The sequence below is a fragment of the Cynocephalus volans genome, chromosome 9, assembly GCF_027409185.1.
Source record: "Cynocephalus volans isolate mCynVol1 chromosome 9, mCynVol1.pri, whole genome shotgun sequence".
Classification (NCBI taxonomy): Eukaryota; Metazoa; Chordata; class Mammalia; order Dermoptera; family Cynocephalidae; genus Cynocephalus; species Cynocephalus volans.
The window spans coordinates 34,990,252-35,005,888 of record NC_084468.1 but is presented as its reverse complement, the minus strand read 5'-3'; the positions used below and the strand labels follow the sequence as shown (position 1 = coordinate 35,005,888).

Below are 15,637 nucleotides of genomic sequence, written 5' to 3'. Positions count from 1 at the left end.
AATACCCAATTAAAAACCGGGCAAAGGACTTGAAGGACTTGTATATCTTCAAAAAGAGGAAATGGTCAACAAGTGTATGAAGAGATGCTCAACATCATTAGTTATTAGGGAAATGCAAATCAAAACCAAAATGAAATACCACTTCACACCCACTATGATGATGACAATCAAAATGGCAGAGAACAGGTGTTAGCGAAGATGTGGAGAAACTGGGACCCTTGTATACTGTTGATGGGAATGTAAGATGGAGCAGCTGCTGTGGAAAAGTTTGGAATGTTCAAGGAACAGCAAAACAGCCAATGGGGCTGCAAAATACTGAGCAAGAGGAGTAATCCGAGAGAGACAGGAGGAGGAGGCTCAGAGAGAGCCTTTGTAGGCTCTTTGTTTTTGCAGGTGCAATAAAAAACCACTGGCCAGAGGGTTTTGGAAGATATAGTGGAGGGAGACTGAGAGGACTTGCAGGTGGAGGGTAAGGGTGAGATGACTCAAGATAACATCTAGAGTGTCTGTCCTGACCAACCAGTTGGATGGAGCTGCCACTTCCTGAGGGAGGGAAGACTGCGAGAGAGCAGGTTGTGGTGGGAAACCTAGAGTGCCGTTTTAGTCAGACTGTTTGAGATACTGTGTCATTCTCACCATGTTATAGTCCCACTTTTTCCTTTAGTAAAAGTATCTCCTGAGTTTTGGCAGGGCTTTTGGTTTCCCAACTTGAGACTGTATTTCTCTAACTCCCTTTGCAGCATGTGTGGCCATGAGTAAATTCTTGCCAACAGAATGAAGCAGAGTGGTATGTGTAGCTTCCATGTGACAAAAATGAGACTTGGAAAGAAAAAGAAAGGGATTTTTCAAAATTTTTTACAATATATTCTTCTGAATTATATCATAGAACCTAAAACAATCTCAATTTTTATTAGCTGGCTCTAGTTTTAATGGACTAAAAAGGACACTATGTGATTTGATAAAATACGAGGATGCTTCCAAAAGTTCATGGAAAGATTCATATTATCTTTTAATTCCATTTTCCATAAATTTTTTGAAGTATGCTCGTATGTTATAGTTGGAATCCATGACGCTGCCTGGCCAAATAACCTTTGTCACCATGGAGACTACAGGGCCTGCATTTTAGCATTAAAAAAAAAAAATACAACAAAGGTTTGTTAGAATGTTCAGGTCTGACAAGATACATGATGCACAAAAAAGGAGTCAATGCTAAAACCAAGTATAAAGCTGTGTGTACTCTGGCCCCTCGTGCTCTGGAAGGTGAGTGGACGGTCTGGCACGCACCTGCACATGCTACTCACTGTTCCACCTCTGTTCGCAGGTACTGGGTGCAGTCTGAAATTTTTTTCAGTTGAGCAAAGTTTAATCTTTCTGAACACATGGGACATGTGCTTTCACTGTTTAACATGCTGTATGGGGGAAAGAAATTCAGAGTAAGTTAAATATGTAATAATCCTTTACCTTTGGGTTACTCTAAAGTGAAAAACAACTACTTTCTATTTACACCTCTTAGTATGTGTTCACCATGCAATTTAAAAATCAGAAATATTCAGTCTCATGCAAGATCCTCTTTATGCATAATGTTCTCAAGGGTCATAGAAGGTTCTCCCAAGATGATCTGAGTCTTTAGGGATCTTTAGAAACATGAACAAACAAGGAGACTTCAGAATAAAAGACTGGTAGAATGAGAGGCCTATTTTTGGATAAAGATGAAAGGCCTGTTTGTGCGACTGAGTAAAAAGATGCACACTTACATCTTTAATTCTGAGTACAGAGCAGGGAAGTCACAATGTGGACACACTGTCCAATCATCTTTCAACATATGGCGACCCTGGAAACAGTACATTTAAGAGTAAAATTCACCTTTGTTTTAAAAACTCCTACCATTATTCATTTATGATAATTAAATTACAGTTAAAAGCCAGACCTCTTAAATGATGAAATTATTGATATTTCACACAGGTGGGTAAGAAAGAAAGAGATGGCATCAAAGGGTCTAAAGCTTGGTTTTACTTATCAGGTTCATGTTTAAAGGAAAAATAATCTTCAACTTTGTGATATCATTACCTAAATTTATTTTTCTTTAAGATAAAGCTTATAGTAGCCCAGTGACTAACAAATAATCTGATATTCAAAATTTTTCTGATAATATGTCTTAAAATTAAAGTGATAAAAATTACACTTATAAAGTGATACTGCATGCCATATGGTACCAGGGCTTCATACATGTTATCTCATCAATCAGTAGTTGATCTCAGTAAGCAGGTATTGTTACAGATGAACCTAGCAAGGTAAAGCAAATAGTACCAGGTTATGTAGCCAAGAAGTGGCAGAAAAAGGATTTAAGCTCAGGACTGTTTGACCCCACATCAGTGCTATACTGCCCCACAGAGACTTCCTGATGGTGCCTTCACTTAGCTTATTATATGCTTTGAGTATAACTTTCAACTTCGATGATCATGAAATTATATGCTAACTGTTATGTAAATATATGCAAGAAATTTGAGGGATAAGATTATTTGTAAAGAAAATATTGACATACATCAAGTATTCAAATGGGTTATAAATATATATGCAAAGAAAGGGAAATTATTATAAAGAAACTTACTGTGGCAATGCAATACGGGATGTTGTTTTTACATCCAGGACAGAGGAGTTCACACTCCGGGAGAAGAAATTCACAGAATGGACATGGGGTTGTGGCCTCTTCTGTCTCAGATGTATCAGGTCTCCTGTGAGTAAGAATCAGGTGTTGTTTAAAAACACCACTTTATTTTACGCACATAGACAGCGGAGAGAGCACATACTTGGAAAACTGGGAACATGTAACACACCTACTCTTTATAATCAGACTCTGAGATCAGAGATACTAACAAGCTCACCATCAGCCCTCAATCCAGCTCCAGAGAGGAGGAAGAATACTTAGGACTGGCCAGGTTCTAGGACCACATGTAGTTTTGAGCACTTGAAATATGGGTAGTATGAGAAACGAAGTTTTAAATTTTATTCTATTTCAATTAATTTCAATTTCAGTAACCACATGTGGCTAGTGGGTAACATGTTGGACCAGACAGCTACAGACCACTCATGCCTGGGGAGAGAATGACTAGCATCTCTTCCAAGCCAGAGCCTAGGTCAGTGTGGTACTAAGCTATTAGGGTCAATATGATCTTGCATTTTATAGTTACTTTCTCCCCACCTCACTCTCCATACTAGCAGGAATATTGGGTTGGACTGACTTGGTTTGAAGCTATGTAGGCTTATCAGCTTTTAAAAGAAGGAGTATTCTGTTTAGCTCCATCCAGCTTAGAGTTCTCTGCTATGAGGCTTGGTCCAAGCCCAATTAACAACAAAGTGTTATTTACTTCCATTTGCCATTATCAGTGCAGTCATCTCCCTTGGCTAGGTCTGGGTCGAGATTTAGGTACATCTGGGTTCCCTGGTCATAATGCGACTAATTGATAACCCAAATGTCATCTCTGAACAAGTGGTAGTTTAGAATTACTGCATGATTACAATTAACTTTTCCTTTTGTAAATGCTAGTGCGACTTTTCCCCAGGTTTCCTTTAGATAACAAGGCTGCTTACTGCTTTCTGAAGTGAGGACATTTGGAGGTGCACAAGATTTGGAAATGAACTCTCTGCTGGCAATGGGATGTGTTAACATGAAGTTTCTCACACTGGGAGTATTCACTATTTTATTCGTCCCTCTGTGCCAGACACTGTGTGATGCCTTCCTACCTAAAAGCCATTCTCTCTCCTTCTTCCTTGCCAACAGGACCTCATTCCCCTCAGAAATATGCTTTTGCAGCTAGAGGTACTATGTGGCAGAGTATTGGCCAACGAGGTGAAAATGAAAGTCCTGGGTACGATGCCTTCCTGACTAAAAAGGCAAGGACTCTTTTTCCCTTTCATTTACCCACTTCTTCCTGCCTTGAATGGGGGTGTGATGCCTGGAGGTCCTGCAGATGTCTTCCAACCATGAGGAGGAAACCTCTATGCTACGGATGGCAAAGCTGGAAGACAGAGGGGTCTGTGCTTGTTGGCATCAGACACACTGGCACCAGCCCTGGACCATGATGCTTTGTGTATGGGTCAAATAAATCCTGACTTGTTTAGGCCATTGTTGGGTTTTCTGCTGCTGGTAGCTGAATGCAATTCTCTGCTTCCCCTATCCATGTTCTCATTGAGCCTGAGCATCAGCAACTACATTTTGAAAAATATCTTTGTAAAATGTGACTAGATAGTGGAACTAGCTGTCTCGGCCTACCTGACCATGGCCTCAATCTTCTTTTTGTACTTGGCATCTATTTTGTTGCGGTATTCAGGCCTCATCAACATAGCTGCAAAGCTGAAAGCAGAGTTCTTCAGGCCTGCCCTGTGACACTCGATCACAGTAGACGTCAGGATTGGAACAATGTCTGCAATACAAAAGTGAGAGCGGAAAGAGCAGAGTGCCTCATGTCTTCACCATACTGGCATAACCCCATCCCTGGTTCAATAGGGAAAACAGAATCACATCTCTCTGAACTTTGCATTTTGTGCAAAGAACCAAATATGATCTGTTTAATGAGGAAAGAGCACAGCAGTGGAGTCAGGCTAGCTGCTCATCGAATGACTTTCCCTTGAACATCCACATTTTGCTTTGTGACACCATGACCTGAACCCCTTGAGGCAAGACTTTTGTGAGTATCCTTCCATACCTCTGAGATACATTTTTGCATTTGACAGGGCTGCTGATAAAGGGGTTAGGGAGATTAATTACTTTAAGCAGTAATCTCTCTGCATACACCTAATTCTTTCTTCAGGACAGATACTCAGAATTACTGACTCAAAGAACACGACCTTTTAAAAAAGTACTCTTACCACAAACTGCTGAACTGTTTTCTAGAAAGGCCATATTCCAATTTCCATTCCCACAGGCAATCATGTGAGTGTTTGTCCTATCCACCCTTTGCCAGGATGGTATACAATTATTTTAGTCTTTTTCATGTAACAAAAAAAGAATACATTTAGAGATCAGGAGTTGGTAAATTATGACCTGTGGGCCAAATCTGGCCCTCTGACTTTTCGTATGGCACATGAGTTAAGAATGATTTCTACATTTTTTAAATGCTTGGAAAAAAAATCAAAAGAATAACATTTTGTGACATATCACAATTATATGAGGTTCAAATTTCTTTTTTTTTTTTGGCAGTTGGCCAGTACAGGAATCTAAACCCATGACCTTGGTGTTATAAGACTGTGCTCTGAGGTTCAAAGTTCTGTGTCTGAAAATAAAGTTCTATTGGAACACAGCCATAGTCATCTGTTTTCACGTTGTTCATGCCAAAATGACAGAGTTGAACAGTGGCTACAGAGATTAAATGGCCCACAAAACCTAAAACACTTAACATCTGGTCCTTTACAGAAAAGTCTGCTGACCCACCATAAAATGTGACAAAATCTATTCATTTAAGAATGTTATAATGACATGTCTTTTAGAGTAATGGGACCTTTTTCAGAGGCAATGTCCTACTGTGGTTGAGACACAGAGTCAGACTTTAATTAGCTGACAGTGTGATCTTAGGCAAGTGTTATTTCACTTCTCTTGCCCCAGTTTGCTTATCAGTAAAATAGGGAAAATAATAACAGTATCCATGTGTGCAGAGAAGTACCCATGTGTGCAGGCTTGAGACTATTATCCTTAGAAAGAGCTGCTAGAACTGTTGGCCCTTGGCTTGCATCTGGGAACTTGGATTTGGGGAGGGTTCCCACCAGAATTGATAAGAATGGCTCACTGTGTCTAAAATCTTTGTACAATGTGGTTTATGCTGAACACCTGCTTTCCAGGAGCCTGGAAAATCGGGCACATGCCAGGCAGGGGGTGCCTACGTGACCAGCTCCCAATAAAGTCCTGGGTGCTGAGTCTCTAATGAGCTTCCTGGTACACAACACTTCACACATGCCATCTCAGCTCACTCCTGGAGGAGTCACTTAACTTGTGTGCTGTGTGACTCCAGCCTGTGCCTGGTTTCTTGTAAACCTCACCTCATGCGCCTTTGCCTTTTGCTGATTTTGCTTCATATAGTTTTGCTGTAATAAATCCTAGCCTTTAGTACTACTGTGCGTTGAGTCTGTGAATCCTCCTACTGAAGAATCATCAAACCTGGGGGTGGTCTTGGGGCCCTGAACATATCACCTCATGGGGCTGTTGTGAGGATTAAATGAGTGAATGCGAGTGTATGAAGAGAGCTTCGAACAGGGGCTGGTGGAGTCAGTGACTAGAGAGTTCATACCGATGCAGAAATGTGGACGACGAGCTCTCTTCGGACAGTACTTACGTGACGGAAACTTGCTAATGTTGTTGGCCACCCGAATAAGCATGCGTGCCCCTTTCATATGATCTCCATTTTTTACATGAAGCTGAAATAAACCACATATTTTACTCTTCTTATAGACTTTGATTTACCCCAACTCATGCTTTGTTCCCCCCAAACAAACAACTCCTAGATTGTGGCCCAGAACAGGGCCGCCATGAGGTCCCTGCAGCCTTTCTTGGCTGATGCCGCTGGAGATTTCTCCCTTCCAGCTGCTGCCTGGCACCCTGCCCTCCAGCCTTACCTACTCTATGCTGAGCTTTTTACTTGCCCTAGACCACCTGACATGAGTTCAAATCCCTGGTCCATGTCTTATTGGCATTACTGGGGGACTAATAATACTAACTTCATCAAGTTGTCATAAAACCTGGAAGTGGAGTTAATCAGGAGTTAGTCAGACAGAAAGAAATGATTTACTGAAGGAAGAGGGCGCTGTCTGTGGTAAGGTAAAGGGCAATGGCAGGTGGAAGGGCCTGAGGTTGGGCCCATGCAAGTGGGGTCTGTGATGCAGGGAGGTGCATGCTTAGGATGGGGGGAGGCCGGGGAGTTGCAGGGCCAGTTCACGAAGCTGAAGCTGCCATCCAGGTCTGAGATGGTGGCCCCCTGAGGTGGGGTGGTGGGTCGGGGAGAAGCAGACAGATGAGTCAGAAGCGACATGGTGAGAAGGTGAAAGGAAGGTCCAGAGTGACTTGTAGACATCAGGAGTGAGCAAACGGATGATGGTATAATCTGCTGAGAGCTGCAACCTTATTAGGAAATATCAACTGAATTGAAAGCAGGGAGGGCAGCCCCCGCTGCTTATCCTCTCTCACCCTCTGTTGACCCTCTGGGCCTCAGCACCGCCCAGCTCAGCCACCAGACCCAAAGGTCCTAGGCTGTCCTTCAGCCAAAGTCCCTGTCCTAGCTCTGGGGAGGCAGCCACCACCAAAGCCTAGTCTGGATTTCCCCTGAAATGTGGATGACTCTTTCTTAAGTCCTTTGTGTCAAAGATGCTGCTGTGGATGGACTGAAGTGTGTCCCCCAAAGTCCATATACTAGAAGCTTAATCCCACTGTAACTGGTGAGGGTGGGAAATCCTATTATGGTAGATGAAAGGTGGGGCCTTGAGAAGGTGATTAAGTTGATGGTTTAATGGTGGTCATGGGCGTGCCTCTGTGGACTTTAAAAGGAGAGTACAGGAGGAACTCTCTCTCTCTATCTCTGGTCCACCATTTTCTGCCATGTGAGACCCCTGCACTGCTGTAAAGCCACCGCCAAAGAAGACCCTCACCTGATGTGTTCCTTGGACTTTGGACTTCCCAGCCTCTGAAACTGTAAGCAATACATTTTGTCTTCTTACAAACCACCCAGTTCCAAGTATTTTGTTACAAGCAACAGAAACGGGCTTATACAGATGCTGTGACATTTTTGCATCAATTTACTCTTACTTGATAGGGTCTGACAGTTTCCCTTTTGATTCCACAACCAGTTAAAAATCTTAGAAAATCTTGGAAATGCTTGGTGCTATATAAGAGATTAGAGCAAGGGGAAGTCACAGCATGCTTTTCAGTAGGAGAGGAGCAGGATGTCTGGTCCAAATGGAAGTGATGAGCCAACCCCTGGAGCCAGAGGGAAAGAAAAGGACTCGAGAAGCATCCCTGTGGCTAATGGGATAGGATGCCCTGTTCCTGGAGGGCTTCTGCGGGAATCCCTATTTTTGCTCCTCATCTTCCACCAACGTGTTTCTATCCCTCTTCCCACTCCTAAAGGCTGCATTTGCTGGATTCTGTGCTCCCAGGACACTGGCATTACATGCATGTCTGCAGCTGAGAAAAAGCTCCCTCCTCCTTTTGACCCCTTTATCTATGAGAGAAGGATCCCCCTGCTGCACTGAAGGGAAATGTACTCCCGGGGGTTGCATGCTGGAATTCCAAATGATTTCCATTATAATTGGTGGTAGAGACCTGTGCTGTCAAATATGGTAGCCATTAATCAGACGTGGCTGTTTAAATTTACAAATTAAAATTATATAAAACTAGAAACTTATTTTATCAATTGCATTTGCTGCATTTCAAGTGCTCCAGAGCCAGGTCAGTGGCTACCATATTGGGCAGCAGGGATACAGAACAGTTCTGTCACCGCAGAAAGTTCTACAGGACAGTGCCAACACAGACATGATTAGGATTTAGATCATTCATAACATGACTATTCCATGCTAGGTACCTTCAAAGTTAAGTAAGCTCTGTGGACTGGCCAGAGAACCTACTTAGTATTAATATACAAATACGTACTTTGACAGAAATGAAAATTTGGAAAAATATATAAGATGAAGTCTGCCTGTATCTTTACAAAGATATGTGTGTGTATATAAATGTACATATAAATATATGTACAAATACATAAAACATATATGTACATAAAACATATATATACATATAAGTACTTTGGGTTTGTATAATCTATTTTGTTTCTATTGAGAATTACTAATTAAAAAAATAGAATACAAGAAAGAAAGAACGAACAAAAGAAAGAGAGAAACAAACAACCCCAATAATACATTGAACTTTCAGAAGGAGAGAACAGATTTATGGTTATTAGAGGTGGGAAAGCAGGAGGGGCAGGGGGGTTAGGCAGAAATTGGGTAAAGGACACAAGGAATAATGATTTGTGATGACGAATATGCTAATAATACTGATTTGATCATCACATACTGCACATAAATACTGATAGTCAACTCTGTACCCCACAAATATGTATAATCAATTGTTTCAATTAAAAAATAAATTTAAAAAAAACCAGACTACACAACTGGACATAAATATAATCCCAATTTGGAAAAAAAAAAAAAGGTATGCACATGCATTTATAGACGTATAGAGGACATATACGACATAGTGTTAGCAACTATTATAGCTGGGTGATGGACTTAAAGGATGAATTATTTTTTCATTAAACTTTTCTATATTCTCTAAATATTCTTAGTGAATATGTATTATTTTTACATTCAGATATAAGTAAACAATATTAAAAAATAGAATTTTATAAAATAAGCTCTGCCTAAACAAAGAATGTGTTAAGTAATTCTATTTTTTTTGGCACAGTAATACATTTATAGGCTTCAAAATCAAAACAATATAAAAAGATACACACAGCGAAGCCTGCTCCCTCTTCTCCCTCCCACCCCATTAGGGTGGGTGCCATGTCTTCCCTGCCCCATGCCTTGTTGCCTTTAGGAAGCCACTTTTGCTAGTCTCCTCAGTATGTTTCCAACTTTATTTGCAAAGAATAAATATCCATTCTCACTTTTGTCTTTTTGTACACCCTGTAGAATTATTCAGTATCTCACTTTTGTCCCTTAACAATATAGAAATCTGGGATATCACTCTAATCCCAGGGAGGGTGCCTGGAGGAAATCCTGGAGGGGGATAAGTACTCCTGGTGGGTTATGTCCCAAGTCACTCCAAGGGCCTCACCTTCACAAGTATGTAACTGTGCAGGATCATGAGGTTGGTGGCCATCTCGGAAGGAATTTTGATCTTCTGGGATTTAAGTTCTGCATACATACTAAAGAGAACATCATGTGCGTTCCGATAGTTTCCTTGAAAAAAGGTGGTAAAATAATATTTTTGCATAGGATGAAATCTGAAGACTTTCTATGGGCCCTCATCTTACAAGTGGATTTTGTTTATTGCGTTATTAGTGATATCTTAATCATTTCTTACATAAAGTAACTTAGCAATTTTTCCTATTTTTATTGATGATACTAAAATCTAGCCAGTCCCTCTGGGAGAAAATGGTGGTGTCCTCTGGATGTCTTGCTCTTCCTCAGGGCACCCACCTGGCCCCAAATCCACTGGGTCACCATATTCTGGTCTACCTTCTAGGCTCCCAAATTCAGCCTGCCTTCCTCAGGTCCCCTGTTAATGCTTCTCATTGTTTCTCTCCACAGTCCTGTGCTAATCATAATCCTTTCTGGCTTCGTTCTGACCATGCTGGTCCTCTCCTGGCACAGCCCTTTCTCTCTTGTCTCCTGCTCTCTCATACTTTTAAAAGTCACCTGAAGCTTTTGTTGCCTTCTCTCATCTCCACCCTCCAACTCTCCCTACCCCTAACCTTCAGGATATCCCGGATCCCCTTTCCTGATGGCTTATTAGCATATTTCTCTTTTTACTCCAGCATTTGTCACCCTGTATAACAACTCTGAGTTTGCTTTCTGTCTCTCCCATCAAATTATGAACCCTTGAGGGCAGAACTGTGGTTCAGCACTGTCTGTATCCTGAGCTCCTAACATGTATCTGACAGACAGGAGATGTTAGAGCAACATAAGCTGAATAAAGTAATGACATTTAATTGCATATTTCCCAAAATTGTGTTCTATATTTGTGGACATCTAAGAGAATCTCAGCTTTCAAAAATTAGTGAAAATATCAGGTTAATTCTCTGACTTATTCAATAAATATTTACAGGGCATACATGTGAGTGGAATCATTCTGAAGATTTTATAAAAAGTCCCCTCATATTATAAAGAACTAGGTCCATAATAATAACTGCATAGTTATCTTTCATCTTCTAATATCTCCTACATCATTAAGGCCAAGTATATGGAACGGCAAGAAAATGTGGTAAGTTTGTAGGAGGGAGGCTGTGGGCTGCAGAGGTCAGAGAAGTCACTGTTCAGGAGACAGAAACTCTGAGGCTGTGAAGAAGAGGAAGTAGCACCTCAAAGAGAAGGCCTTAGTCCAGGGAGTCTGTATTCCCCGGGATGATAAACTATCTTAATTCTCTGAAACCCAGAGATGCTCATCTGCTTAGTCTTCTGGGTTCAAAGCAAGCCTAGAGTAGAAACTGGCTACTCTTTCTTGGGCAGAAAAGGGGTTGGGACTTGATTCTACCACCAATTTAGGGAGAAAAATATGAATATATGGATGCACCTGCAGACTGCTCTTCTCTGGCGATTATGATGGCAGTCCGGGCAGCTTCTCGGTATTGTTTCAGAGCCATGTACAGGCGGAACAGGTACTTGGCATCCTGACATACAAACCATTAGAGAAACATCACTTTCTTCATTAGCTAAGGGGAGAAACACCTACACTTTTACATTTCAGTGAGAACCACATTTATCTGCCAATAACTGAGAAACGACATTGTTTTTAAAAACCCAGTAAATGATTAGTTTATTTATCAAACATTTATTCAGAGTTTAAGATGTGCCAGGTAGTGTTCTAAGTACTTGATAAATATTAACTCATTTAGATCCTAATACCAACCCTAGGAGGAAGGCACTATTATTATCCTAATTTCATAGGTGAGAAATTGAAACACTACAGGAGAGTGGCAGAGCCAGGATGTGAACCACAGGGATCTGGCTTCAGAGTCTGTGTTCCTGATGTGACTCCAAAGACTTCTCTCTCAAATGCTTGGAAACAAAACGTGTTCTTACACAATGTACCAACTTTGCAAAATTTCAAAAATTTTTACACCTAAATAAGTTCTTTCTGATCTATAAAATTTTCTTTGTCTTTTGACCATTTTCCATTCCTATTCCATCTCTGGATAATTTTATGTATTTAATAGTTGGTTTCCAGATTATTAGAGTAAGTGGACGTAATGGGAGGTGGTTTAGAATAGTTCAAGGAGCTGTGTCCTTTGGCAAGTTAAAGCCACAGAGACCCACAGAAGCTAAGTTATCTGTAAGACAAAAGAAATGGACTTAAGGATCGCTACAATCCTCTCCAGCTGTGACGTTCTACTATCCTCTCTTTAAATCAGTGACTTAAGTTCTTTGCTAGCAAAGCTCCTTGAACACTAAAGCAAAGGGGAAGAAGCAGGTCTGGAGCATCCTCAAAAGCCGCTGAGTCTCTCTTCATCAGGACTGAGAGAAGGGCGACTTCTGCAGGAACCCACAGTGAGTCACATGTTGTGAAAATATGCTCGCAACGATTTCTTTCTACTTTATATTTATAGCGAGGTACTTTAATGCTTAATATGATTTTTGTTAATTTCCATAATTTTTGAAGTATGAACAAAGCATATTCTGATTTCTAGGGATCAGTACTAATTCATAGTTTCAATAATAATTTTTCATAATTCCTAGAATAAACAAAACTATAACATTTGAGAAAAATTACAGGTGGTGAGGATTGTTATCTAGAGGGACATGGCTACTTCATAGGTGGCAATACCAATCTTAAAGAGTGAATATACATAATATCCTCTAAACCACAAGGTCTATGTAGATGATCTATAGCTACTTTCAGAGTGAAAATTTTACAAGTCTATGTTGCAAAAATATGATAGATAAAGATAGAGCAGAATAAAGTAACATCATAACTAAGATATAAAGAACCAAAGGAGGCAAACATTTGCAGTACCTTAGGCATACCATCGCTCTCCCCCATGAGATGGTCTATCAGTTGACTGGTCAGCAGTTCATCTTTGGCCTGACCAACCTATTTAATAAGAGAAAAAACCCAGCAAATTCAGCATCTTCAACCTAGCAAGATGTTGGTGGGGGTGTGTGGGGGGTGGCGGCAGGGACACGAGGGGGACGGGGGTGGGGAAGAGGCAAATAATCTTCTGCTAAGGAAAAACTCAGGGTCTTACTTCATTCATTTGTAGTGTCTTCACTGATAAAAATCCATCCTTACAAGCTATAGCTTTTCTCAGCTGCTATATCAAAACACCATATTTTTTTTGACATACACAAAGAATATATACATCTTGGATGTTTCAATAAAAGCTTTCTTAAGTGACTATGACACCTTGAGAATAGCATCTTGTGCACAAGAGCGCTGGGCCTTATACAACAACATCCTACCAAGTGCCCTCATCTGCAGTAGCTCCCTGGGGAAATGCGCTTGACACGGCTACTGCAATCCGAAGTGGAAAGAAAGGAGTGTCACTGCGGAGGAGCCCAGAAGAGGGCAGGCAGTGGGATGTGGTGTGGGGATCTGGAAAGGACGCTGGCTTAGAAATCACAGTTTCAAAGTCATCTCCATAAAGAGTTAAATTACTGAAGTGCTAGGTGATGTTGAACAGGAAAAACGATGTTCTGTATTGGATGATGGAAGTGTATGAGTTTTAGTTAGTAGGAATAGAATGTGTGGGGTCTGGAATTAGGGAATTACTGACAAAATTAGGAAGCTTAAGAGTGTTGTGTTTTTTAAAAAGAGGTGACTGAAGAACACAGCTGGCACTCAAGCAAGGGCAAGGAACACCCAACAGAATAGCACTGCCCTCTCGTCAGAGCAATGATGTACAGCAAGAAAAGCCACTGGGAAGTGAAGGAAGCTGTCCTCAGGGATGCAGCAGCACATGGCCTCACCTGCTACACCTCCAGGTTGGCGGGGGGAGGTGAAAGGAAAAGTCTGGAAGTTACTTGTGCAGAAGAGGAAGGATGAGATCAGTAGACTTGATCATGAAAGAGATCACACTGACCCGGTGGGGTGGAGGCTCTCGGCTTCAGGGTTTCTACACACTTCACCGACTGTGGTCATTGGCAGTGTAGAAAGCCAAGCTTTTAGGAATCTGTTGCCTCTGCTCTTGCCATGACAGTAAGGAAGGGTCTCTGGGACTGAGAAACGGTACAACTCATTCTCTTGATGGCTTTTGTGGATGCATTTGGGTGAATAAGCCAGTTCGATTAAAAGCATGGGCTCTGGAGTCAGCCTGCCTGAGGTCAATTATTAGCAATACCATTTACTGTCTGGGTGACCTGGGGCATGTTACTCTTGGTGCCTCAATGGGGATAACAACAGCACCCAACTCACAGAATTGTTGTGAGGATTAAATAAGATAACACATGTAAAGCCCTTGGATAGATGCCAAATAAATAGTGTTGCCACATATAGCAAATAAAAATACAGGATGCCAGTTAAATTTGAATTTCAGAGAAGCAATGAGGAATTATCAGTGTAAGTATGTTCCATGCAAAATTTGGCAGACCCACCAGCAGAGTCCGCACGCCAATAGGTGTGCACTATTATTTTTATTATCAGCAATGATGGCAGCTGCCACCAGGGAGAGATGAGCACACCCCAAGTGTTAGGATACACGGAAAGGAGAGCCAGCAGGGAACAGGTGTGGCCACTCAAAACGAACATGAACAGGAGGGTGCGGACAGAATGCTGAGGAACTACATTTAAGGGGCAGAGAAGCCAGTGAAGGAGGCTAAGAAGGGACCATCTGAGAATGGGAGAACCAGAAGCAGCAGTATTGCAAGGGAGTAAAAATTTAGAGAAAGACGTAGTGTAACAGTGTAAAACATAACATGGAGCAGGGTGAACAGGGGGAAGAGACTTCTGTGTTTAGCAAGTGAGAAATCAGTGGGGACCTTTTAGAGAAAGTTTATGGAGTGGTAAAGGCAGAAGCTGACAGCACGGAAGTAAAGAAGGCCCCCAACACCTCTCGGGGACACTGAACAGTGTCCATCTGTATCTTGGCTCCCTCAGGTAATGAGTCCCAACTAGGAGCCTAGTGCTCCCCTGCCCCCCACACACCAAGAAGGCCCTTCAGAATCTTGAGGTGTAGGAGATGGGGCAGATGAAGCATGATCATTTTGAAGATGTTCTCAAATAATGAAGGGGTAGGGCCTCTGGTTGAGAATCAGCAGGTGGAAGAGTGCACAAATGGTGAGAAAATCCAAGTCACAAGTAAAGGTAATTTTTTTTCATGGGAGGGGACTCAAGGTAGAAAGGAAAGAAAGGAATGCAGGATTGGGAAGGAAACATATCACCTATGTACTGCTTTCACCAGCTGGGGGCCAACATGTGTTCAATTCAACAAATACTGAGCACTGGCAATGTGCTCCACACTCTGTAAAGAGATGGGTCCCTCACCTTGAGGAACTTTTACCCTGACATGGATTAATGTAGTGGTAAGTGAGGTTCAAAGTACTCGCAGCATTCTAAGGAGGGTGAAGTTCCATCCGGAGGACAGTTCAGGAGAGGACAGTTCAGGAGAGGACAGTTCAGGAGAGGACAGTTCAGGAGAGGACAGTTCAGGAGAGGACAGTTCAGGAGAGGACAGTTCAGGAGAGGACAGTTCAGGAAGGGCTTCGTAGGGAGGTGGTGTGTGAAGTGTCTTAAAAGGCAGAGGTGCAGGAAGGGGCTTGTTTTAGGTACAGGTGTCGGCAAGAGTGAAGGAACAAAGGAAGGGGAAACCTGAACTATTCAAGTTAAGTGGCCAGTTTAGTTGTAGCACTGACCTGGAGGAGTGCGACAGGAAATTAGGCTGGAAAGAAGCCTTAGGTTTTAGTCCCAGCTCTATTACTCTGTTTGCGTATCTTTAGGTTAGTCATA

At 41.8% G+C, this 15,637-nt stretch overlaps 1 protein-coding gene across 1 annotated transcript in view; it reads right to left on the bottom strand.

Moving 5' to 3' along the window:
• Positions 1-15,637, bottom strand: part of WDR19 (WD repeat domain 19) — a 73,670-nt gene that overhangs the window by 5,273 nt on the left and 52,760 nt on the right. Inside the window, exons 25-32 of the mRNA XM_063108013.1 lie at positions 12,710-12,787; positions 11,270-11,366; positions 9,812-9,936; positions 6,324-6,405; positions 4,271-4,421; positions 2,609-2,732; positions 1,755-1,831; positions 1,285-1,409 (exon numbers count right to left, since the gene is read on the bottom strand). Coding sequence (XP_062964083.1) covers positions 1,298-1,409; positions 1,755-1,831; positions 2,609-2,732; positions 4,271-4,421; positions 6,324-6,405; positions 9,812-9,936; positions 11,270-11,366; positions 12,710-12,787 — 846 coding nt within the window. The 3' untranslated portion in view covers positions 1,285-1,297. The remainder of the gene's footprint in view (positions 1-1,284; positions 1,410-1,754; positions 1,832-2,608; positions 2,733-4,270; positions 4,422-6,323; positions 6,406-9,811; positions 9,937-11,269; positions 11,367-12,709; positions 12,788-15,637) is intronic.